This window comes from Callospermophilus lateralis, chromosome 10 (assembly GCF_048772815.1).
Source record: "Callospermophilus lateralis isolate mCalLat2 chromosome 10, mCalLat2.hap1, whole genome shotgun sequence".
Classification (NCBI taxonomy): domain Eukaryota; kingdom Metazoa; phylum Chordata; class Mammalia; order Rodentia; family Sciuridae; genus Callospermophilus; species Callospermophilus lateralis.
In genome coordinates this window covers 92,061,920-92,089,784 of record NC_135314.1, presented here as the reverse complement: position 1 = coordinate 92,089,784, position 27,865 = coordinate 92,061,920, and the positions used below count along the sequence as shown (strand labels likewise).

The following is a 27,865-nucleotide window of genomic DNA, read 5'->3' as shown; positions in this document are numbered from 1 at the left end:
TACATAAATATATTTGATGTCCAAGAAAATTATCAAAAATTTATCAACTAAATTGTTGGAAAACAAAGAATGATATCTTATACAAGCTTGGAATGAATTACTTTTCTCTGAAAATGTGTTGTGAGAACAGGCAGCACCCCAGTCCTTAAGTGTTCTATTGTGAAATTTGAGAGGGAGCCAGAAAGCAACTCCCCAACTGGCTTTCATAAAGATGACTTGTCTTCCCTTTTCATTGTTTCGTAAAGCCTTTTGAACCCAACATCAAAATATTACATTTTATCTGGGAATTTTTAGTTTAGAAATGAGAGGGAGGGTAGAAGGAGGAGGGGAGGAACGGATGGGGTAATCTACACAGTAGTTAACAGATGCCTGGCAGTGACCAGGAAAACAACTTAAAATAGACACATATTCTTACTCAAATTAAAAATGCCATATGACTTATTTTTATTAGATTAACTGCTTGTTCCTCATAGTTAGCCAGACCAAAATTTCCACCACCACTCTCTTCCTATGCCAGGTTCCTGATTATGTGTGAAGACTAGAGAGTATGGGGAAAGCTATCTGCCTCCAGCTGATGCAGATTAATAACACAGGAACCATTTGGGGGAATGAGTGACTTCCTGGTCTCCACAGCAGCTCCAGGCAAGGGCTGACCAAACAAATACAAAATCATGAAGAGCAAAATGAAGGCTTCCATTGAATTTTGAAAGGGGCAAGATCTCAGATAAATAAAAGTATGTTTTAAATAGCAGTGGACAATTTTATGGAACTCACATTTTAAAAAGGGAGTATAGACCAGTGACCACCATGACAGAGGACCAGAGAAAGAAAAAGGACTTTTTAATAAATGGTGGAATAAATGAAAACACAGGTGTTCTCACTTAAAACTGTTTATCTGACTGCCAGAAAAAGAAAAAGAAATGAACATCAGCAAAAGTGGACTAATTAGAAATTTACAACTTGGGTTAAATAGTTTAAAGATACTTGCATCCTTGGTTCTGGTTAAATTTAAATTTGCATGTTATGGTTTAAATATGAAGTGTCTTCCAAAAAAGTTCATGTGTAAGATAATGCGAGAAAGGTTAAAGGTGAAACGGCTGGGTTAATCCATTGCTAGGGACTAACTGGGTGATAACTATAGACAGGTCAGATATGGCTGGAGGGGATGGTCACTGAGGGCATGCCATGGTCACTGAGGATTTATATTTTGTCTGTGCTTCCTGATTGTCCTGGCTTGAGCTGTTTTCCTTCACCACACCCTTCCACAATAATGGTGTCTCCTCTCAGGCCCAGAGCAACAGAGTTGGCCATTTAGAGACTGAGACCTCTGAAACAGTGAGCCTCACATAAACTTTTCCTCCTCTAATTGTTCTTGTCAGGTCTTTGGTCAAAGCAGTGAAAAAGCTAAAACATAGCATTTAAGTCTGATGCCATCATTTAGGTTCACACAGATATCATTGATTGTGGTAATGGTGTTATTCTAGAATACAAAGTCAATTTGAATGCAAATGTTTCTTGGATTTCATGAAATGTATTTTTGACATTTATGAAGACGAGCATATAATTTTCCTTTCTATAAATGTGGTGTATCACATCAGATGATCTTATGGCCAAACCTATTTTGCTGAACTATGACTTTGAGAGATCTGTGGCTCCTATGTTTAAGGTTAGAACTCCTTGTCAGGTGTCCCCAGTAGCACCTTGTACCAGGCCTACTCCTTCATTTACAGGGCCTGGGGCAAGAATACAAATGAAAGCCCACATCCCATATGTCTAAATATTTTAAAACTATAAACCAAATTAACAAACCATTAAATAAAATATGTTTCATCCTCCTACCTTGACAAATATATCCTTAAAACCACCTGGAAACTAGGTTTAAATTAGAATTTTCAGAATCCTGCACAGAAACATGACTATGGGCAGAAGTGTGCCCAAGCCCCTTGTCCTAAGTCTGTGGTCACTCATCCTTCTTTTCCCATTTCTGTCTCTAGAAGGACTTCAAGGAGGTCCTTCTCCTTCATGAGTGTGGATAACAGATGACCTAATACATACTTCTTAACATCCCATTTATAACCTCCCACAAATAGTTACCAATATGTGTGGACATGTATACAGTAAGGTCCATCTTTGGGAGAATGGGTCTAAAGAATTCTCTTCTGGCTTCAGGAGTGGATTTGAACTGTTTGAGAGGGAATTTCACATCCTTGGTACCAAGAAGTGAGTATGGTGGAGGCCGTGGGCTCCAAATGGGCATGCCCAAGAGTCTCCCTCCCTGCTTCCCTGACTCTTTGTCTGGTAAGGAGGGACATAGCTCTGGGGAGTGGGCCATAGAGGGATTCTCTGAAACCCTGGGCCAACGGCAACGGCTAAGAGTTTTAAAGTGGTAGTGCTTCAGATTATCCAATTATAAAAATCATCAGTTTATTTTCACTTCTTTTATCTCAGACTTTAAAACCCACACAGGCAAGGATCTGCCTTGATAACTGTGTCACCAGTTTAGAGCACAATGACTGGCATCAATTGGTATTGATGTGCATGGAATATAAGAAATGCTGGTCATTATTAAGGGTACTCTTTCTTTTAAAATTCACACGTGACATGTATAAAAACTATGTCTTAGGACTTGATAAATAGTTTTATTATAGGCTTCCATTCACTGCATTGAAGTAAAACTGGAAATAAAAAACCAGGTGTGATGGCACATGTATGCAACTCCAGCTACTCGGGAGGCTGGGGAAACAGGATTGCAAGTTTGAGTCCAGTCTGGAAAACTTAAGTCAGTTTTAGAGGCTTCTCTTTACTCATTGATATAAAACTAGAAATAAAATAAAAAGGGTCAGGAAAGTGGTTCAGTAAAAGAGTGTTTGCCTTACATGTGAGAGGCCCTGGGTTCCAATCCCCAATATTACCAAAAAAAACCAAAACAAAACAAAACAAACAAACAAACAAAAACCTGGAAAGAAAAAAAAAAGTGTACATGTAAACAAATGCATCCACACAGGAACTGAAAAATTCTTTTGAATGATAATGGAGAGAAAGGAAGGTTTAGACATGGCAAGATAATTAGAAAAAAACATCTATATGTATGTTAATATTTTTTTACAAAGTTTTAGAGAAAACTGGAAACATTTTAAATTACTGATAATTAGGAAATCTACGGAGCACCATAGAGCTGATGAAATTAAAGTGATACAGATTAAAGTGATAACATGAAAAATATGTATGTGTACAATATAACTAAGTGAAAAGTAAACTACCAAAGACAGACCATGTATAATAACTCAAAGTTATTTTTATATATAGATAAGGTGCAGGAAAAATAGAAAAAATTGTAACAGTTGCATTAAAATGCAGAACTGTGGTTCAAATTTTTTCTTTAATTTTTTTATAGATATAACAAAGCCTCTGCCCCAAAATAAAAATTAACTTAAAATACTAAAAACCTCCCTTTGCAGAGTTAGAGAATGCCAAAGTATTTTTTTAAGTAAGTTAATGAGGCTGTTTTTAACAAAAACTAACATTTTTTTGTTTATTTATGCTCTATGTGTTCATACTTTATTTAGAAAAGTAGATTATATTCTACATAAAATGTGATTAAATATAATTTCATACATAAAATATAAATTTAATATTTTTAAGTTTACTTTGATGATTTTAAGTGTGGTAGAAAAAAGATCAGAATCAGGGAACTAGACAGGTATTGAACTTGAAACTTTCCTTATGAGAAACAAGTAAAGGAGCTAAGAACTTCTAGGCTAGCAAAGCCTCACAGTATATTTCACAGATGTCCTATATATTAAAGAAGAGAACACTAGCACTCATTCATCCACTGAATATTTGTTGTGAGCCCCTTGTTTTGGAGGAACATATGCTAGGCATGGAGGAAGTGGTGACCAGGGCATTGACCATGGAAGCTATTAAGATATTCTGCTATCAAGGAGCATAAGCAGAAAATGGAACATTCTGGAAGGCAGACTTCAGACAATTCAAGGTAAACATTTCTCCAAATCAAAACTGCTCAAGGATGGACAGGTCACTCTGGGATGAAGCAAGTTCTCTTTCAGGCTACATGATGATTGGTGATTGTATTTTTAAAAGTAGATGTATGGTTGGACCCGGCAACTTCTGGCCTTTTTTTTAAACCTATTCTTCCTGGCCAAATAAAACGATAAATTCTCCAGACAAGATCAGGGAGGAAAAATTATGTTCAAAACACATCAGAAGATTACTGGAGAACAGAGAGTAGGGGAAATGTTGTTGTGAAAACATGCATCTCACAGGACACTCTCTTCCCCAGAGGCAGGAGGCCACATCAGATGGTGCCTACAAGGTTATCTCCACTTCACTATTAGAAGTGTTCTTATCTGTGGATGGCTGAGGAGTGAACTGGGAGGCCTCTGATGAGGCAGTGACTGCGAGGAGTTAATGGCTCAGGTGGAGTGCGTGATTGTCTGTATCGGTGACAGCAGTCAGGGAAGACAAGGATAAGAGCCCATTAGTTTCTGCAGCAAACAAGCCAGTGATGGCTCTGAAATGGGGAGTCGGTGACTTAAGGGGACCTGAAGAAATGGTGGTGGCAGTTTGTGTCAGGAATGCGAAAGGCAAGGAAGAGCTGTGGCAGTCAGGGGCATATTCTGGTGAGCTTTCCTGCAATGGGAAGTGAGAAAAGCCCTTAATGATGAGCAAGAGGGGAGGGCCCAGGACACCAGACAGGAGGAAAAGGGAAGGTACCAATGACGTCCTGCTCCTCCTGGACTCAGCCTATGCAGCCCTCAGGGCGTAAGGTAAAGCTGGGATTGTGAGATCTGTTCAGAAATTTCTAATTTTTGTAAATTGTGGATTGTAACTGCATCCTGTCTACTAAGAATCCTGCTTTCAACAGGTGGTGAAGAATTCCCTCCAAGAAAATTCGGAAATGAAAATAAAACAAGGGATGAGATCCAGAAAGGAGGGGGGAAAAAATCCTTACATCTGTGAGTTTGTTGCTTCCACAAACACTACATCACTTGGAGATCAGAGAAAGGGCAACATATTCCCATCCTCTTTTTTTGCAAATGAGACCACTGAGGCTGGGAGCTCACAGACATCAGATGGGGAGGAGCCAGCCTACAGATGCAGGTTTTTCCGACTGCAGTTCCTAAATGCCTTCCATTGAATTGCTGCAGCGTTTTATCTGTCAAAGAAAGCTGTGCAGTTTGTCAGGTTTCTTCACAACTCCTAAGTGTTTCTTGTCAGTATATTCAAATCAATACATTTAGGATAGGATCAATGATCTATTATAGCACAAGGATAGAGTAAAAGTTAGAATAGTGCTGTACTCCAGTTTTTCTGAACCATTAACGGCACTAAAGATTATGAGTGGTAAGATTGTAGTAATCACTACCTATGTAGAGTATAAATACAATTTAGTTGGCTTCCAAGTAGATCTCTTTTCTGAATGAAGACTGCCACCTTTCTGTTGGCCTGATGTCTCAATGTTGGCCTAATGTTAGTAAATTAGGTGGTAGGACAGGACAACTCACTTTACATATGGGGAAAATGTTGCTGGAAGAATATACCTTACTGATACGCATCTACTACCATCACTTCTGCACAAACAGGATAAGACGTATTTCTTTTTCTGCATTTCATTTTCCTTCTGATCTAGCTTCTTTTTATTATTATATAACTTAATATTTTACTTGTGATTTTCTTCACCTTCTACCCTAGAAATGTAATCAGTTGCTTTAACTAAGTAGAATGTCAGTAAAAAGAGGGAATGGACTCATTAGCAAATTCATCAATGTTCATAATTTAATGTCAGATACAATCATTTGTTCATTTGATTGTGTTTTTTTTTAACTTGTCGCAGCCATTATTTGCTCTTCCAATGGGTTTAGATTGAATATGTGGCAACAAATTTGTTCATTTTTCTACTTCTTAGTGACATTTCACATCAAGATAATATTGGCACCTGCTTTTTCTTCATAATCACCTGTTTGTGTCTCAGCCTTAATTAGTAAATTTGCTAATATTTGTTCCCTCATTAGGAACTTAGGTCAAGCTGTGTTTTGCAATAGTCATTTATTTATTAAATTAGCCAAAAGTCAACATATTTCATATTAATTATCTGCTGATAAGGCAGTAACAAGGAAAAGTAACAGGACATTTTTCTAGGTGCTAAAAAATGCTTAAATAAAATGTATAAATAAATGAATCTTGAGTTGAATAGGTAATGAAGCTGAAAAAATGGTATTTGAAGAGAGGAAATAAAACCACTTTAAAATCAACTGATTTTCAAATAATTTTCAAAGAATTAATTCCTAAGTTTGAGATATAGGTGCAGCATAATTTTCCAGAGGTGTCTAGTGTTTTTAAATGTCTCACCAGTGAGGCAGTAACCACCTTTGTTTTAGATAATTTTTCAGGGATATTGGTATAATAAACAGTCTTGAAAGAGTTAGGCAGTGTCTCTCTCTGGGACAGAAGCAAGCATAATTACTGCTCATTGTTAAAGATTCAAGTTTCCTAAGCTTGAAGTTCCTATCCTGTACTACCATCCACAGTGTGTGCAGGCATGATGGGACCTCAAGTGCACTGGCTGCCATGGAATCTGGGGACAAGAGAACTGATTCTGTTTTATGCACATCCTTTGGACCTCAGCTTAAATGTTCTTACCTTTTTAAAGGAGAATTCCTGTCTTCTATTTCCGAAGTAGCCCCCTTCTGTTATTCTCTACCATTGTAAGGTTTGTTTTGTGTAGCACTTTCCACAGTTGCTGTTAAAATCAGGTGTTGTCATAATTTTTGTGCAGCTAAAACATCGTGTGTGTGTGTGTGTGTGTGTGTGTGTGTGTGTGTTTGTGTGTATATCAGGTTAAGATTGACTTTTTGGACGAAAGTCTACCCCTGATTTTAGAATTAGGCCATGTTCTTCCAAATTTTAATTTTAAAATTTCCTTTATATGAAATTGATGTTGTTAGAAGACAGTGGTCCGTTTTTTCCTTTTAAAGTGTCTTTTGTTTGCTAATAAAATGTTAGCAACCTGTGTTGATTCTCATGTAAGCAATTTTTTCATTAATTCATGAAATTAAAAAAAAATTGGGAGCCACAGAGCTAGACTGTCAAATACCAAATACTGTCTTAACACCTTGTTCTTTCTTTACAGATGCACACATTGCAGTTTTCATTGCATTCTTATTTCTGAATTATATTTCTCATGAAGGCAGTGAACATGACTATTTCAGATGATATCTCAGAACTTAACACAGTTCTTGGCAAAGTGCAGGTACAGAATAAACATTTATTGAATGCTACTGAATTAGGAAATAAAAATTTCCAAGAGATTATTATATACACAATGATACTGTGCAGATTAGAATTAAACAATCACAATTACAATTATGCATGCAAACACACTAAGTACTTGTTCAGGTAAACTTGAAGAAGTTATGCATTTGAGACAAAAATGGAGCCACTGATTTTGTAGATAGCTTGTAGCTTGTAGATAAATTCATATTCCTAAATAAATAAGCTACAAAGATATTTATTCTACCACTCTTTTACATTCCTATGCACCAAATTCTTTGAGAGCTCAATAGTAAGAAAATTCCGACTTCTTTTTGTGGATCAGTATTCTTTTAAGTTAGTAAATAGGAGGTAGCTAAATTCCATTTCTCTTTGCACTTTAACTCCTAGCAAGCACAGAATACCATTGGAGTACCATGGAGCATAGAATGGTCTTCTGATTTGCTGTTTTCTTCTTTCCTGTCCTACTCTCTCTGCCCCTTCCCTATTCAATTCCATTTTTGACTTGTGTTCCTTTAACTCCTATTTTTAATTATGTTTCTTTTGTTTAGTAAGATACCACAAATACTTATTGAAAAAACTTCAGGCACAACCTGGCTCAATCACTGATAAATTAAGACCCAAATACATGAGTTTTCCTGATTGCTATGCCTGTTCTAAACTCTTTCCTCTATACTTTGATTTTCTCACTGTAAGAACCACATTCAAGGGTCATCTTCTCACTATGTGGTTTGCCTAATAACTATTTAAATAAATGAATCATAAATGTTTCAAGCCAAATCCCCATTTGAATATTATAATATCTATATAACGTTTTAAAAGTGAAAGTAATTTTGAGCTAAAGGCAAATTTCAAGCATATAGTTGTGAACATTTAGTAAATGACCATAAAGGACTGACATATATTTTCTCTCAGGTGTATGCTAAAATGTAAGAGGAAAAGTTTCTCTAAGAAGTGATAGCAGAAAAAGCAGAATAAAGTCTATCCAAAGACATTTTAAAGAGGTTTAGATTAATCTATATTTTCATTTCCAGTTATTCATAGAGTAGAAATAGGAAGCATATAAGCTCTTCTATCAGATCAAGTACTAATGCAAATATTATGAGACTTTATGCGAAACTTTTTTTTTCCTTGTACTATCAAACATCAATTTCTGCAGAGTGAGGTTTGGAAGGGGTTCTGGGGGTGGAAAGAGTTTCTCCTAAAAGGCTATGATGGATAGCCACTAGGGTAATTTGTGGGCCTCCACACTAGCCTCACAGCTTCTCCATTTGACCTTTCTAAATATATTGAGCTCATGTTTAGAAATTGGTTGTATCTATTTAGATTATTGTATGTTCCTTTTATGACTGTCCAGTGGTTTGGTTATGTTGAAAATATTTTGACTATCATTCTTGGTGCTATGTAAGATTTTTTTGAAAAAGCACTCTGTGGCTAAATGGTATATGTAGTGGTTATAGTTGTGATGCTTTTGGAGCCAGGAGGTCTAAGTCCTAGCTCTAGCTTGGTGGCTTGATAGCAAGGTCATCGTGAACAAGTTTTTTCTAAGAATTCTGACTTAAGCACACAAACAATAAAGCAAAAACAGTTAAAATAGTATCTACTTATTTGAATAAAAGTGATTTCAGGATAATAATCGAAAACTATTAATTTTTTCTGGGTATAAAAGTGGGGGAAAATTTCTTTTATCCCTTACCTCTTAAAGATGAATAATAAATACAAATAACTTAAAAATTTACCTATGTAGCTGTATTCTGCCTTAAAAAATCAGTTTTTATAGCATTACTGGAGGTAATTCATACTCAAAGTTTAGCACTGATGTCCTGGAAGAAAAATATCCTTTCTATCAATCAATGCCACTCACTAGCCAGAGAGAATTCCAAGAGGGGCATCATGTTTGACTCAGCTATTATTATTTTGGGGGGGATGAGGTACCAGGGATTGAACTCAGAGGCACTGAACCACTGAGCCACATCCACAGCCCTATTTTGTATTCTATTTAGAGACAGGGTCTCATTGAGTTGCTTGGCGCCTTGCTGATATTGAGGCTGGCTTTGAACTTGTGATCCTCCTGCCTCAGCTTCCTGAGCCACTGAAGATTACAGGCATGCACCACTGTGCCCGGCTAACTCAGTCATTATTGACATCTTTTTATTTTTTGTTCCAGAGTAAATATGTAGCAGGAGGAATCAAATTATATTTCTATTTGATATCACTGGTTTATACCAGAAACTAATTAAAAATATTACACTTTCAACAAAATTTAACAAGGAAAGATCACCTGTAATTAATAGAATTATGGGTACCACATGTTATTCATGAACAGCAACATTTGATTAATATTCTGGGTGAAATCTAACTTTATCTAGGCATTGGTTTATGCTATATTTGTTTTGCCTCTAAGAATTTCTATAAGATAAATCACAAAATCTAAAATGTTGTAATCTCAAGTAATAAATAATTCTTAAAGTGCCAAAATGCCCTTGCAGATTTTATAATTTCTCAGTACAAGAGAAATAATACTTTTTTTATATGAACCTTACTACTAATAAAGAGCTTTCTGATTTTTATAGACTAAGAATATTTTTTGTAAATGTTATTGCTTAAGTACTATTCCATTTCTTGAAAATATGAACATGCACTTCATTTTGGAGACAGTTACCTCATTCTTTATGAAATGGGCACTCACAGCAGAACTGTCTCTACTAAAGGATGGTAATTGGGTACTAATACAAGTTTATAACCAAACACAAATTAATAGGGGAAGTCATTTTCTTCTACTTTGTGGAGAATTACCAGAATTACATAGGGAAAATTCATATGCCAGAAAAGAACTTTTCAAACTTGTTTTGAACTTGAAATTAACTACCCTCCTAAGATAAACATCAACCACCCATTAGAAAATTGGGGTGTGATAATATATATGGAATTGGAAATAAACAGAAAAGCAAAGCAAATGACTCAAACATAGGAAGGTGTTCAATTCATAATAACAGAAATGCAAATTTACCTTATATTCTGATTTTTTAAACCTATTATTATCAAAAAGATTTAAAAAATTGGTAACAATCCCACTTAGTGAGGATAAAGAAAAAGACCTTAGACACTGCTGTTGGGAGTGTGATTTGGCTACATTTATTAAAGTTTCAAATGTGCAAACTCTTGGATCTAGTTCAGGAGAGTATCCTGAAGATATGTCTGTGTTCATGCAAAACAACATTTACACAAAGTTATTCACTGCAGTACTCTCTCACAAATCAGAATGCTGGAAACAAAACAGATATTCATCAATGGGGAATATATATCTTTAACACAGTGGACTTATTTTTAAGTTAAAAATCATGAAGAAATAATATTGTATGCTCCTCTATTATTCACATTTATTAGATTAAAAAATAATGATTGCCTATTTGGAAGAAGTCTGGTAGCAGAAGTTAGGTATGGAAAGAAGCCTTTTTACTGGATACTATTTTCTGCCTTTTGGAGTTTGAACTATGTGAATACATGACCTATTTTTAAAAAATGAGAAATTTAAAACATAAAACAAAAGCAGAGAGTGGTACAGCACACCTCCTCTTTGTGTGGGTGAGCTGATGATTTACTCAAGAATCCCACTGTGTTTGTTACTGTCATCAGAATGCCCTTACTTAGAGGTCAAAAGCCGGTTGCAGATACCTATCTCTCTCTAGCTTCAGTTAAGACTTTTAGGATTCATTTTTATTTTTTAATCTCTTCCTTTGACAACCTACTTTAACAAGTGGCAGTGGCAGCACCTGTGTGATCCATTACATGGACATCTAAATATGTAAGATCATGTTATCTGGATGCTCCTCTTAGTAGAACTGTTACTAAATTAATCAGCCCCCAAACACTTAGCAGTCCAGATCTGCTTTAGAAGGTACCCTCAGTGTTCATGCCACTAATGCTGAAAGAAATATACAGTAACTCAATTTTTAAGTATCTGTGAGGACAACTCTTTATGAGACCCAGAAATACTGAGAAGGCACCTTAGTGTCAGCTAAGGTTTCTCTAAGTTGACATATGCTCCAGGTTTTAGCAAAATATTTTACATACTTATTTTGCTTAAGTGGATACCTGATTGTTGTTCCCATAACTCATATATATGGTGAGGCATTCAGTTCTTTTCTAATTTGAGGTTAGTATCAGAGATAGGCTACTTTTACAGTTTAGGTATATAAATTTCTGTATATTTTCATTTCCACAGCTTTATTAGACCCCAATTTTTAGGGTAGATGTTTAGCTTAGAAGAGTAGTAATTTCAAGTTCAAGACAAGTTTGAAAAGTTTTTTTCTGGCATATGGATTTTTCCTATGTAATTCTGGTAACTCTACATAGAGTAGAAGAAAATAACTTCCCCTTTTAATTTGTGTGTGTGTATGTGTGTGTGTCTGTGTGTGTGTTGTGTGTATAGTCCATTGCTGAACTAAAATTTTGAAAATTTATAAAATGGTTAAAATAAAAACAAAAAAACCAACTGGTGTGAAATCACCAGCTTTCAACATTCACACTTTATGAAGATATCAGAAAGTACGAGTACTGATTGTTTCATGAGCTTCCATTTTTTGTATTTGAAAACATTTATTATGTGTTTAAAATTTTTCATGCTAACAAATAATTATCACCCTTATCTCAAAGCAAGTGCTCTAGGAAACATCCATAATAGAGTGTTCTAAAAACACATAACACACAAACAAACACATGTGCATGCATACACACACACACACACACACACACACACAATGTTAATAAAGCCACTGGGAATTTTTATTTATTGATACATTAAATTACTTTTTAAAAAGTACACCAGGTAAATAAGGGTGATTCCTTTATTAAAAATATGTGCTTGCTACTCTATGTATTAGTATATTTTCTCCTAAGTGGTCATAAATAATTATTCAGTAATATTTCAAGCATCAAAAACATGAGAAAAATCCAATAAATATAAATGAACATGTCAAAATATACAAACAACCTTGCTGACTAACTTTAAAGGTGTATTATAAAAGCAATTTGTCATTGTAACAGTTTGCATAATTCTAATAACCTTTACTGTTTTTCCATTAGTGCATTATATATATATACATAGAAAAAAAGGAGTCAGGAAAGGTACAAATAACAAAAAGAAAATAATTATCTCTACATTTTCCTGGGTATGGCAGTTTCCTTGCTTTTTCTTTCCCTTCAGAATAGGGCTTGTTGAGCTCCCCAAGACTGTTGCAGTACAGAGGGAACATGTACTGAGTTCTACCAGGGCTAGGGCATCATCAGCCCATTGGAATTTAGAGAAAGTTAATATTTCCTGCACCAAGCCTTTTCATCCCCTCTTTAAAGAAGACACCCCAAAAGCTCATTACAACTGTGTTCTGTGCCTTCTTTTGGAAATCTATCCTCTCACTATAGCTCAGTTTCAATATTCACAGTCTATAATAAGCAAATCATTCCAAAACCCTGGATTGAAGGGTTGGATTTTTCTCTCCACCTTCCTAAACTTTGTCTAGGCTTAAGAAGGAGCACACAACCCCTACTGTCTGTGTCACATGGAGGTGTTTTTCCCCTTTCCTGCTTCCTGTGTCTTATCACACAAAATATTGCCACCCACCATACCATCTAGATATTCTACCCTGTCTAACCCTGTCATCTACCAGAATCCTAATTATTTTCCCACATTTACAAAGACTTGACAGCTAGATTATGATTCCCTTTGCTTTTAGCCTTCACAGCATCCTCAGTGAGTTTAGATATCCAGCTGTGGATAAATCTTTAATATCCCCCTCCTACTTTTTAAACTCAACTTCTCTAGTTTAGCCACCCAACTGCATAAAATTGTGATATCTGAAAATTCAAACTCCAAATCTCAAAATATTACTTCTTGACTAAGACTCCTAGCTCTCAGCTCTTTCAATCTTATATCCTCAAACTCCTCTCCTTTGAGCTTCTATCCCTGGACCACTGTGCACTCTCACAGTCCAACAGCTCTCTCTGCCTTTTCTACCCAGCCCAAACCCACAGGCCATCACTGGAACCACTCTCCTCACTATTCACAGTGGTTCTTCCCATCACAACCTCAAGTCTGAGTCAATCAAACATTTGGGTTCTCAAAGACATGTAAGTTTATAGCTTATTGCCACTATAGGTTCATCTCCTTAGATAGACAGAATAGAATAGGAATAAGGGGAAGGATTCAGGGCCTGTCTAATTTGTCTCTGGAGTCTGTTTAATATATTGTTTCAACTCTCAAATTCCTCTATTGCTTTCAACTCAACTAAAAATATCCGAGCTAAGAATTGTCTCAACTTACTCCCCACCCACAAGAATTCTTCTTATCTCAGCGACACAGGTTCCCACACATTCAAGCTTTATCTTTAAACCTTCTCCAGACAGCCACCTTCCATATCTCCTTGGGAAGCTTAGACCTCTCTCAATTATCTTTTATGTTCACTCTTTCTCTATATGTGGGCTTTTATGATATAATCATGTTTAGTTTTCATATTCTTTTTTTTTTTAGTACCATGGATTGAACTCATAGGCACTTGACCACTGAGCCACAACCCCAGCCCCATTTTGTATTTTATTTAGAGACAGAGTCTCACTGAGTTGCTTAGGGCCTCACTGTTGCTGAGGCTGGCTTTGAACTTAAGGTCATCCTGCCTCAGCCTCCTGAGCCTCTGGTATTATAGGCATGCACCACTGTGCCTAGCAAGTTTTCACATTCTTAAAACAACTTAAAAATCAGTCCATTGCTCCACATGCTCCTTGGGTAGGTTCCATCTCTCATTTTCCTTTCAAGGTAAATTTACGGCAGTGCCTCTACTTCCCTTTCCAGGCTAACCTCTGCTTGTGGAAGTTGACTTCGATCAGAAAGGCTGTGTCCTGCAATCAGAATTCACCCTTAATTGCAAGCATTAAAGTCGGCATTCAGTTACAGATATTGGTTTACTCTTTTAACAGAAGTCGAGCAATTATATCATATGCTCAACCACATAAGAAGTGCAAAGACAAACTGTGGTAATATATGAAATTTCAAGGTGAAAAGTTACACTTGCTAGTTTTTGGATAGTGTGGTTAGTGTAACTTTTCAGATCCAAGCTATCTTATTCCCAGGCTTGTTAAACTACAGTGACAAGACCCATTTGTCAGGAAAAAGCCTCCTTGTTGGTTTGCATTGATAACATTAAAATTTGTCTCTTCAAAGACTCTGACAAGTAAATTATTCCTCACTCTTAATGCTACTTCTAGAAATTCTGTAAACAGTTGCTTTCTGAAACCCTCCAGTCCCTGTTAATTAACTTGGTCTTATCATCTCTTAATCAGCAAGCCATTTCTTTTCTAATTCTTCATATTCTCCACGATGCATTCTTCATCCTTCTTTTGTTCTTACACTTCAGGTAGCACCAGGCACTGATGGCTCCTCAATGTCTATCTTTGGTCATGAATTCTCCCTGTGTTTTCCTCTAGCCAACAAATGTATTGCTCCAACTGGACGTGCCACCAGCCTTCACATGCAACACTTTCAAAATTGCATTCATCAACTTTACCTGGTGATGTGCATTTTTCCTGATTTGGTGGCACTTGGATCCTTACAAAATGCTTTGTTTCTCACCTGCCATTGAGGTCTGCAAATTTTACTCCTTCCTCCTTTCCTTTCTTTAATCTCTCCTCTTTATATTTACTACTGCTGGTTTGGTTCTGCCCTTTCCATTTCTCATCTGGATCATCTCAAGTTATAACTTTCTAATGGATGGCCTCTAGTCTTTTCCTTCAAACCTGACTCTAATCCAGTGGTTTTCAAACATTTTTTTAACTAAAATTCATGGAAAGAAATATATTTATGCCAGAACTGTGCCTCCTCTCCTACACATATACACACAAACCACACCATTTCTTTATTTTACTTATTTTCTCCATCCCTCCTTTCACATCTTCCTTTCCTCCTTTGTTTTTTCTCTCTCCTGCCCTTTTCTGTTTATATTTGTATTTATAGATAGTTAGGAACAAAAATACATTACAAAAACAAAGCATTCACATGGTAAAACTTATCTTTCAAGGTTCAATGAACTGATATTTTATTGTATTCTTATTTTATTCTAACCATCTATTCCATACATTTCATTCTGTTATGATTTCACACAATGTTCATCACAATCACTTAAATTGAATTCATGACCTTGTAATGGGTCAGAAACCAGAGACTGAATACTATAGTTTCTCTTTATATGCACTGGAAGAATATAGCAAAATAAAAATTGGACTTCATCATGTCCCATAATGAATGATCCTTTCAGAAGGTCTCCTATTGCCCACTGGATAATGTCCAAAAACTTGACAAGGCATGCATGGTCCCTGGAAACCCTCCAGAGTTTCCAGCTTCATTTCTCCCTGTTCATTCTTCTCTGCTCTTACTATCTTAGCAACATGCAACTCCTTCCTATTTTACCCAGTTGTTTTCTCTTTCAGGTTTCTTCATATCCTCATATCTCTGACTTCTTCCTACTAAAATTAAACCCTGGATCTTGGCAAATAAAACGTCTATCATAAACAGAGTATACAGTTGTACCTCAGAATTCTTGGGGATTGGTTTGAGGACCCCTGATGATAACTCAAGTTTTTTTCATAAAATAACATACTTTTCACATATACACATCTTTATGCATACCTAAAATCTTTTCTACATTATTTATAATTACTTAGAATGTAAATGCTATATAAATAGTTTTTTTCTGTATTGTATAGGGAATATAAAGGTACATGTTCAATACAGGTACATTTTTTTTTCTGAAAATTTCTGATCTGTGGTTTATTGACTCTCTGGATGTGGATCCATGGTTATGGAGGGCAGACTGTAATTACATTACAGATACACTTGAAGAAAAGATAAAGAGCTATAACTTTGAGGTTGAAATCTTGTATTTCCCTGGTAATAACCAGGATAGTGTTTGATAAAGTAGCAACTACTCAATAAATATTTTTGTGTTCTTTGCTGATCCCCAGTTAATCCCTTTTATCACATCAAGAATTCATCTCTTTTCTTCAACACTAGTTCCTGCATCCTCTTTCTATTTCTTAAGACCCTTCAGAATCTGGCTCTATCTACCTTATTTCATAAAAATGCCTTCCTCTGTCTCCCAGCTGTCCTTCTATTTTGTGCTACTTTCCTCAAGTTCTCCATCCTGCTAGTAGTGTTTCTCCCACTCACATATTGTGTTAGTCAGCTTTTTGTTGCTGTGACCCAAATATCTGATGAGAACAACTTGAAGGAAGAAAAGTTTATTTTGGCTCATGGTTAGCACACTCCATTGCTATGGATCTAAAATAAGACAGAACATCATGGCAGAAGGGTGTGCAGAAGGAAGGCTGCTCAGTCCATGGCAACTGGAAAGCAGAGAGGATAAGGAGACAGGGATAAAACATAATTCCAGAGGGCACACTCCCAGTGACCTACTTCCTTCAGCCACTCCCTGCTGATCTACTGTTACCACTCAGGAGATCATTCAGATTGTTAATCCATCAAATGGATAAATCCACTGATTAGGTTACAGTTCTCATAATCTAACCATTTCACCTGTGAATATTCCTGCATTGTCTAACATATCAACTTTTTTTGGGAGGGGGACACACCTCATATCCAAACCCTAACATATATCAAACCCATATTTTATCCTTTCTCCCCATCCCACTTTTCCATTTAGCTATCTATCTTTTAAGGTCCAGTTCAAAATATTCTCATACTCTCATAAGTACTTGATGTATTTTTATCTATTTATCTTTAATAGAGACAATAATAGTTGCAAAATTACTGGGTTGTTTTCCAGATTGCATTAGATGAGTTCATATTGATAAAGTATGTGCCATGTAGTTTGTGCTTACAAATGTATATTATCAGCTCCACTAAACTTTCTAATCCTAAGCCTTTGTTCTATACAGTCATCCTACAACACTGAACATTTGATAGATTTCTAACTTTGCCTTATGGTTATACTACTCTATTGAGAGCTTGATTTTAAATTCCTTGAGGTTCAAATGTCTGCCATGTAATGTTCTCTTACTCCCAGATCATCTGAAAAGTTGATAGAAAGTAGTTACTTGCAGTGAGAAAGTAGTCACTTAATAATTTGTGGTTGATTTATTTGTCTAACTTATCCTACAAAAATCAATGATCAAAAATTATTCATAGATTAGTAGTATAATCACCATCATCATTATCATTAATCAAAACAAATGATCTAGAAGTTATTTGTTTCTAGATATAAAATGTAATTTGGTAGTGGCATTCCAATATGTGTGAATCCAATATTCTAGATATGCACACAATGCATAAAAAATAAAGAAGCCACACTGAGACAGTACAACTAGAATATCTGTTTCCCTTTTTTATGATCCCCTACCAAACTGCATCATTTTCTTTGATAGGAATATAATCACTTCTTAGGTAGAAGCAAAATCTTATTTTGGTGAATGTCAATGAGGCAACAGAAGAGTTAAACAGATAACCAGAAGCTTTCCTTTAACTTTCTTCTAGATAAGCTGAATCAAAAGAGAAACCTTAAGCTTACTCTGTGTTACATTTCTGTGAGCAGAGTAAAGTGAAGCTCATATATTAATCATTCATTTTTTGTGAGGTCTTTCACTCATGGGATGAATTTAATATTTCCAAGACACAGACTATCCATTGGCTAGGGTTTATTATTAATATATTTCTTGGTGTTAATAGCTGAAAGGAGTCATTAAGTAAATTAATTTGCTTTTTAAATTAATATGAGAGGATTATTTTAAGTGTAAATTTCCAATGAGTAAATTTTTAGGACAATGATGTCTACATTTTTTCTGTATGCTTTTAATAGTTTTTAAATTCATACTTTTTTAAAATTGACACATAGCAATTTTCCATATTTATGGGGTACATTGGCATTTCAATATGTGTATACATTATGTAAGGATCAGATGAGGGTAAATGACATATCTATTACCTGGATTATTTTTAATAGCTTTAGAATGCTCATACATTACTCCTATTAATTCTCTTTAAAAAGTTACATATGGGTTCACTCGTATTATAGATAATTTTAAAGGAGAAGAAAGTGATTGACATCTTTACTAGTATTTCTCAACTTGCAACTGCTCAGTAATTGACCTAAGAACTTAAGAATACCATTCTCCCAGGCATGGTCATTGCCTGGATTGTAGACAATTGCATCAGACTATCTGGGGAGTAAGTTGTGGCATTCATTTACATGCAATAGCTCCCCAGGAGATTATAATTATATTAAGAAATGTGAGGTTTGTGATTTTTTCATATGAAATGTGATTCTTCTTTCATTTATAAAGTGATACAAAATTCTCCTACTCACCCCCTCCCACAGTCTACCACCATCATAGTAATGGGGAAATTCTATTCTTCCTGATTCAGTCAATGTCCACCTGGAAACCCTCACTGACCCTTCCCTTCTCACTCCTCCTTCCTCTGGATTCTCCCCTATCTCACCCAGAATCTCTTCCATTACACAGGCACCTTAAACTAACAGGATTTTCCCTTCTTGCCCTGTTGAGTAAAAGGTCGCTTTTCTAAGCCTCCTGAGGCTTAGTATGAGGAGTCAGAAGAGTTAGGTGGGTATGTGGCAGAGCCAGGACCACCTAGACAGAAATAGAGGCCACCAAACTGAGGTATCCTTTACATCTCCCATCACTGTTTAATAATATTCAGCTAAAAAAGATTTTGTTCCTTTAACCAATAATTAACTTGCCCCTGAGTATCTTAAATCTTTTAATCTTTTTGATTCCACTGGGGATGGGATGATGATCACTGGAAGTAATTAAATTACACTGAAATATGTAGGCAGTCTCTCTAAATGTCCACTTAAAGGTCACATTTTAGAAGAAAATCTTTTAAAATATAGACAATAGCACACTGAACTAAAAATAAAATACATAACCTGAAAATGCAAATAAATCTTTGGAACTCAGGCAGCAGGACCCTAATTCTTTGTCTCTAAATTGGGACTCTTTGAGGGGAAGGGAGCATGCTATTTTGTAATTGCATTTGTAGCATCTAGCACTGTGTCAGCTAATGGTAGTGGCATTAACATAATTTTTTCTATGATCACAGGTTTTAATTTTTTACTTAATCAGTGTTTAATTATAGGAACATATCTAATTTTATTTTTAAGGTTAAGAGAGCCATTCATTTTGTAGTTTCCTACTCGTAATTTTGCTAAAAATTTTTCACATATCTTTTTTTCAGTAAATACTTATTACTTATGGTGTCCCTACATGGAAAAAGATGGCAACAATTAAATTAAAAATCAAAATGTCTAATTATGAGTATAGACAGAGTTCAACAGTCAGTTTATACCTGGCAACTAAGAAAAAAATGTGACTATTTGTAGCATAATAATTTATATATGAAAGTGAAGGCTTACATTTTTGTCAGAAGCAGTTAATAGTTTAAAATAGTGTTTGATTTGGATCACTGCCTCTAAAAAGGGAATTAAGTAAAAAACAATGTACCATTTTGGCACTTGTTTGATTGAATTTTAACTACCATTAAAAGAAGAATAAAAAAATTAATGTTAATCAAAGAAGAAAAAGACTATGGATTTAAAAATGTTAATGAACATTATAGGGTTATAGGCATATGCCACCATACCTGGTTTGCCACATTTTTAATAAGCACAGTTTTTGATATTTGTGTGAAAGCCTCTTATAGTTAGGCATCTTTTTTTTTTTCTATTTAGCTGTGTTCTAAAGAGGTTAAGAAAGTTACTCAAAGTCATAGAGCAATTAGGCACCAAAATTGGCAATAATCTGATTCCAAATTCAGAACTTTGTTCATCACAGCTCTGAATCCATGTGGCTACCTAGGACTATGGAACTGGATACATAGAATTGTTTCCTGCTAAATTGCTAGAGGGACAATGCTGGTAATGGAGAACCAACTAATAGTTTGGCTTAAGTACTTGCTACATGGAATGGTCCCTGGTCCACCAACATGAACAATATTGGGAAACTTATTTAAAATGAGATATCTGGTGTCTCACCACAGATCTAATATGTTAGGGTCTGCATTTAAAAAAAAAATATTCCTATACAAATTTTATTCATCTAAAGTATGAAAGACAATAGTATAAAGAATTCCAGATGTGAAATTAAGGCACCTGAATTTAATCTTGTCCCTGTTACAGACAAGTTGTCACACTTTAAGTAAGTCATTTAACTTTTTAAGAGCATCAGTTTCTTCCTCTGTAAAATGGGGTTAATATCTATCTTAGAGACTTATTGCAATAATTACATGAATAAAAATAATTGGAATCCTGCAGGAGTTTAAGAAATGCAATCTGAATTCATATGCAAATTGACAGCTGTGTGTGATAAGACACATCAGGCACCCAGAGAATTTGGTGAACTCTCAATTTCCTGATTTTGTTGCACAAAGAAATACCTGTGTTAGAATCTATTTGAATTAAGCTTTCTGGGATATACACATTTTTATGCCCTAGAGATTTGCTGTAGAATTATTCTCAGCACAGCAATTAGAGGTGAGGCTGCCCTATAATGAGATATCTTTGCTACTTCATTAAATAAACCCCCTTGAATGGGCTCCAAAATGGACCTGCCTCATACCAAATTCCATTAGACTGGAAGTAATCTTATAAGTAGGCCCTGGTGCGGGTTCAATTGTCCTGGATACCTAATGTTTACCATAAAGGGATTGTGTTCTAGAACAATGATTCCCAAAAGCTGGTTCTTAGACCAATGTTTTATGGATCCAAGGAAAAAAAATAAAGACAACTTAGCAAGCTTTCTATAAAATTAAAACATAATCTATTTTTAAAATAGTCTTCATTCTGAGAGGATGACCTTTCCTCTCTCCCTCTCCCCCCTTTTTAAACTTTCTATTATCTATCTGTGTATCTATCTATCTACATTGATGCACTATTGCTCCACAGTTTATAAAGCAATGGTAGTAATAGATGGAATTTTTTGTAATGTTTCTGCACAATACAAATACAATGTCCACCGATTCCCTATCCCCACTCTAAAAAAAAAAAAAAAAGTCTTATGGATCCAAAAATTCTGCACCATTGCTATTGAAAACCTTGCTTAAAAAGAAATAAATTATTTCCTACAAAAGAATTGGGCACAGAAAGTATTAGAGGCCAAACTACAAAGTGTTAATTGGAGGGTAAATGTATTCATCAGTGTTTTAAAAAATATTTTTTAATTGTAGATAAACACAATATTTTATTTTTATTTATTTTTATGTGGTGCTGAGGATTGAACCCAGTGCCTCACACATACCAGGCAAGAACTCTACCACTGAGCCACAAGCCCAGCCCCATTAATGAGTTGTTTTGCCACTATGACAAAATACCTGAAATAAGGAACTTGTAAAGGGAAGAAGTTGTTTTGGCTCACAATTTTGGAGACTCCAGATCATGATCGATGGGCTCCATTGTTTTGGGTCTGTGGTGAGGTGGCATACCATGGTGGGAGCACATGGAAGAGCAAAACTATCTACATCACAAGGCAAGGAGCAGAAGAGAAAGAGGAAGGGCCAGGGGTCAGGGATGCACAACTCCCTTCAGGGCATTCCTCCTACTAGGATCTATTTCTCAAAGGTTCTATTCCCTCCCAATAGTGCCACCTGGGGATGAAACCTTCAACACATGGGCCTCTGGGGCACATTCAACATCTAAACTATAACAGTAAATTTTTTCAGCGTAGGTATCTTACAGAGCACAGTGCACAAAGACCACAAGGAATCTGGTCTGGCACCGTTTGGATTGCTGTATTTTCAGTCAACTCACACTTAGAGTAGCAAAGGCATAATGGTTAAGCTGGTAACCCAGACCACCTGGGTTCAGATGCAGGCTCCATCACTTCTAGCTGTGGACCCTTGAGTAAGTTCCTTACCCTGTCAATGCCTTGATTTTTCTCATTAGTAACAAAATAATAAAAATCTATGTCATATATTCGGTGTGAAAATAAAATGAAATAACGAATGTAAATATTTCCAGAATGTACAACACATACCTGACACACAGAAAGGAGCCCACACTATTGTGAATTATGCTTTAGCTTTACAGAACAGTGACTGGAACAACAAGATATTAAAAAATAGATTAGCACCCGAAGGAGTTCATTCTTGTGTGATCAAATGACAAGAACTGAAAGTTCTGGTTGGTAAAGGATAAGTCCTGTTCTGTTTTCTTTGGTTCAATGGGATTTTTTGAAGCTGTGAAATTTGAAGAGTACATATAAACCTCTTATAATTCAAAAGGGTAGCTTTTTAATTACTAAAATCCTGTGATTAAGGGTGAAGTGACGGTACTGGTTAGGTTGTAGGCCACAAACTTAGAAGGGCCTTTAATTAATTTCTTTGAGTATTTTTCCTATTAGTATAAGAAACATCTGATTACTATGTTCTTGGACCTTTACAACTTCCTAGAAGTCTTTACTAATTATTATTATCCTCCCCATGAAAGTGTACCTGGAGTTTTTATTCATTACTATTTTCCCACTTTTTATTGATAGCTGAGCAATTTATATAATAGTGGTACATACTGCCTGATAAGCAAATACAACTACATGAGGCTAACCTTTTATTTTTATTTATAGAATCCTTGCTATTTTATAGTAAATAACTTTGTATAACTATATTTTAAAAATTATAGTGAAATATCCGGGCATGAAAATAATATGAATTTTTTTAAATCTTCAGTTTAGACCTTTTACCCAGTTTGATTTCTGTTATTAATATAAACATAAGAGCAAATGATAATTGATTTGAATATAACTTGAGAACAAGTGATCAGTTGATCATAGAGCTAAGAACTACTTTATGTATATAACTTATTCAACTTTATATAATAAAAAAAGAAAGCATACAAAAATAAGTTATTTCATCAAGGACATTTAAATAATAGCCTTCTATTTTCTGAAATACTGAAACATTAATCTTGCTCTTTTTAAGAAGCTAAATTGTTGTTTCTGAATTATTTCATGCAATTTTATTTTAATCACTAAAAAATATCATAAGTTTACCTATCTAGTTAGTGACTTTTGAAAACAAAAGGAGTGAATATTTTGTAAAGGGCACAAAGAAGCTAATATATTAACAGAATATTCCTAATGGGTTTATTAGATGCATATTATACATTGCAAATCATACCAATTAATGAATATTTACAAATTTACAGGACCTCAACCTGATTTGTTTCATTTTTCTGGTCTTACCTTTATTTGTACATTCCTATAACTGACTGTGTACCAACCATTTGGCGATCATTTAAATGCCTCACAATACCTCCCTACTAGTAAGTACTCCTTGGGAGAGATGCTACTTATCCTTCAATATCTGTTCTTCCCTTCTTCCTCAGCAATATAACCTCTGAATGTTAGGGCTGTCTGAAATACCATATTGCTCAACCTTCCTTGCAGGTCTGTGTGGCCTCATGACTACATTCAGTTCAACAGGAAAAACTCAAAATAGTAGGTACAACTCTCGTGAAGTGTGCTTATACAGTGTATCCCTCTTCTTTTTCTTTTTCCTTTTGGGCTGGCTTGTGAAGTGTGCTTATACAGTGTATCCCTCTTCTTTTTCTTTTTCCTTTTGGGCTGGCTGGTGACACCAGTAGGAGCAGCCATTTTGGATCATGAGGTCAAAGTTACTTCTTAAGGAACAAAATATAATTTGGTGCCCTGATGACCAAATTGTACCAGCCCTTGACTACCTGTAATTATGTAAAAGAGAAATAAACTTTTATCTTCCGTTAGGCACTGTTATTTGGGTTTTCTGTCACTTGCAGCCAAATCTAATCCTTGTTTGTCCACCCACAAATACTTGCTGGCACATCTGTATGTCGGGTGTGATTGTTATCATTAGGCCTTGGCTCTGTCATCCATCCTGTCTTACTCAAAATGATGCTAGAACGAGAGAGCGATATGAAGCCATCCTAGGAACACTGAGAAAGTAAAGAAGTTAATTTCAGGAGAAGAAGGGTTAAAGAAGCTACAAATCTTTTCTATTCCCAGTAGCTTTGGTTTATTAAGAGACATTCTAGGTAAGATTTCAACGTTAACTCCCAAGATAATTAGACAAAAGCTAGGCCAGATGTCTAAGCTAAGTTTTGGTCTCAAAATAATTACCTTTGTTAATTACCAGTAATTAGTGTCAGCATCCAAAACTTTCCTAAAAACCTGGGGAGAGAGAAATGGGAAGGGAGGGAGGGAGAGGAAGGGAAGGAGAGAGAGAAGAAGAGAGAAGGGGGGGCAGACAGAGAGACAGAAAAACATATTCATTTTCTAGTATGATTGCATATTGAGGTCATCAGATCCTGATTCAAATTTCTGTGATTATGAACACTGGGTTTTAAGGGAAAACTACATATTTTCTTCCAATTAATACAAACATCTTTTGCTTCCAATAAAATTATTCTAATGAATGTTTTTCTAGCACTTTTTCTTTTTTCGTGCCTTCCTTTTTTTGTTGCCAAAATGATTGCTTTTCTTGGTCTATAAAATTATCCTTAAATCCTACCCCCCATTGGAAAAATATTTTAATTGAAAATGGCCCTGACAGAAATGCTTGGGAATGTTTACAAAGTCTTTCTGTGTTATTCAGCTTTTCATTGCTGGGACCAAAATACCTGACAAAAACAACTTAGAGGAAGAATAGTTTATTTGGGGCTCACTGTATTTGAGGTCCATGAATAGCTGACTCCATTGCTTTGGGCCCAAGGTGAGGCAGAACATCATGGCAAAAGGGTGTGGGGGAGGAAAGTTGCTTAGCTCATGGTAGAGAAAAGCAGAGAGGGAGGAGTGGGGAAGAGCCTTGGAGATAGTCCAAGGCCATGCTCCAAGTGACCGTCTTCTACCCACACCCCATCTGCCTGCAGTTACCACCTAGTAGTCCACTCAAATTACTAACCATTGAATAGATTAATCCACTGATGAGGTTAGAGCTCTCATCACTGCCCCAAAACTCCTTCCTGGATTAGGGCTCATACTTTAAAAACATAAGTTTTTCAGGGGACAATTTTAGATCCAATTCAGTACACATCTTTACTATCCTTTCCTTGGCCACAGGCTGTTGGACTGCAGCTCAAAGGACAGCACAAAGTGGTCTCAGAGCCCAAGGGATGGCCCAGACATTGTGGCACTTACAACAACATTTAGAAGTTTACATGGCACATAACACTTCTTTCCACTGACCCTTTATGAGAACAGACATATTTATAGATATATCTATTTTTGTGTTACTCAGTCCCTTCATTTCTACTCAGGGCTTTTTTTGTGTGTGCTTAGTTTCTTTTTAAATATTTAGAAGCAACATTGCCTGGTATTTCCCATAAATAATTTGTTGTAAATTTAGTCATTTTAACCTTCAAATAACAATGGGAAATAATACTTTACTTTTAAATCTCTATCCCAACATCTCACATTTGGTTCCTGTCCTCTCTCATGTCCCTGTGGTAGATCAATTATTCTTCTATGCCATCTTTATTTACATGTTCATTGGCTTGAGTCACTCACCACACTGTTACAGGGAAGTAATCCTGCCTTAACTCATTTTTAAAATATCTCCAGTGCCCAGCAGGCATGTATAGAATGCATTGAAATATATTTTTGTAATTAATGAAGCACTGGGTCACCAATATTGTCAGGCCAATGGGACTTCTAGTTACATACTTTGGTCTTTTATAGAATCAGTGAATCATGAGATGGAACATCTTTTTTCTTATGACTTATTTTGGTTTTAGTGGTGATACTTAAGTTTATTTTAGTCCACAGGCTATTTCTTAATGCCAAGATGTTGACAAACTTACCTGCTTGCTGACAAAGTTAATTATTCAAAGCTCACCAGAATGGGAAAGAAGTGAAGTGTGATGATTAAATAAAATGATGCTATTTTGTTCTTAATAAATATGTACAGCTGGGTGCAATGGTACATGCCTTCTGGCTTCTCGGGAGGCTGAGGCAGCCTCTATAATTTTAGAGAGGCACAATTCAAAATAAAAAGTGCTGGGAATGTAGTTTTATGGTAATGTGCTCACCTAGTATGTGTAAACTCCTGGGATCAATCCCCAGTACTGAAAAAACAAATAATGTACTAAGTGTCAGCCCATGGAAAGATGTTCATGTGGTTGTTTGCTCATGAAGACTACATACTATAATAATCTGTACACTCATGAATTGCCTAGTTCTAGAAAATCTTTATTCTACCCACCAACACTGCATTGAAATTTTATGGCTTTTACAGGTGTACATCTAAATTATGAAGGCAATTGCATTTTTATATATGTTGCCATTCACTGCAGGGTTCCTTAACAGAAAAAAGCATGAGGTATGCTTTGGTGTTATTTCTGTATGTCAAGTGCACACAGGCATATTAATTTGAAGGCATATCTTATTTGCTTTATGTAAATTGGGAACTGCATAATCCTGATATTAAATATTTTCTCCCCATGCTCAGTGTTCATTACAGTATGATCAGAACCACTCAATGTAATTGCAACTTTCCATTTCATAGCTTCTTGTCACCAATCTATATTTTCTTAAATCCCATACCTCAAGTGCTGTTCTGAACTGTCCTGCTGCCACGGCGTATTTCTTTTGTCTATAGCAAGAGCTGGCATCCTTTAAGGCTACCTGAAGCCATTTGTCAATCTGAGGCAGAAAGCTGAAATTAGGTACACTCAAAGGGTCTACTATTTCAGTAGCTTGGCATGCTGGCTGAATCCCAGTGGACATGAAGGACTCCACAAACTCATAGCTCACATCCTCTTCATCAATGTAGACCAACTTCATCTCCACATCCATTATGTTCTTTAAGGGGATGTGAGGCAGAGGCATGGTGATTAACTGATTGTCAATTTCGAGTATCTTTGCCTCTTTCTTTCCCACTGGCTTTTCTTCACCTTCTGCCTTCCGTTTAAAGGCCACTTTCTCTAAATCATTATTTTGTTTTTCTTTGATGCTCTTTGCCATTTTTATTCTTTCAGCTGTGATTTCTACTTGTTTCTCTCCGCAGCCTTTCTTCATCTCTGGTGGCACCTCCAGGCTGTTAGGTGAATTTGCTAAGGTGGACATTTTCTTGCTTGTGTTTATCTTTGGAACAAGCTGATCATGATAGATTCTCTTCACTGTATTCTCCAAATTTCTATTGCTTCCTGAATCCATTGATCTCACCCCAAACTCCTGTAGAGGTTAAAAAAAAGAAAAAAAGAAAAGGGGGGGGGTAATTAAAACAGTATTTTGAAATTCTAGTAGTTTAGACTATAGTCAATTTCATTTTTAACTTTGTTTTAGTCATCATAGGTATTTAGTCACTATAGGTATTTATTGCCTTACATTAAAAATTGTCTTTATATCATCTCCTGACTGTTTTGCTAAGACAATGTATGTTTCATTTTTAAAACTCAACAAGAAGTGATTGAAAACACATCTAGAAATTGCCTTAAAAATAATCTTCAGCTGACCAACTTGAATGAATGTTTTTATGAGATGCCCAAAGTCACTGAAGAGGAAAATCTCATACACAGTCACCAGGACAAAAAAA

At 35.7% G+C, this 27,865-nt stretch overlaps 1 protein-coding gene across 1 annotated transcript in view; it reads right to left on the bottom strand.

The window, feature by feature from the left end:
* Spata16 (spermatogenesis associated 16) overlaps nucleotides 1-27,486 on the bottom strand; it is a 228,680-nt gene extending 201,194 nt beyond the window's left edge. The window contains exon 1 of the mRNA XM_076868624.2: nucleotides 26,875-27,486. Coding sequence (XP_076724739.2) covers nucleotides 26,875-27,486 — 612 coding nt within the window. The remainder of the gene's footprint in view (nucleotides 1-26,874) is intronic.
* Nucleotides 27,487-27,865: the final 379 nt, after the last annotated feature.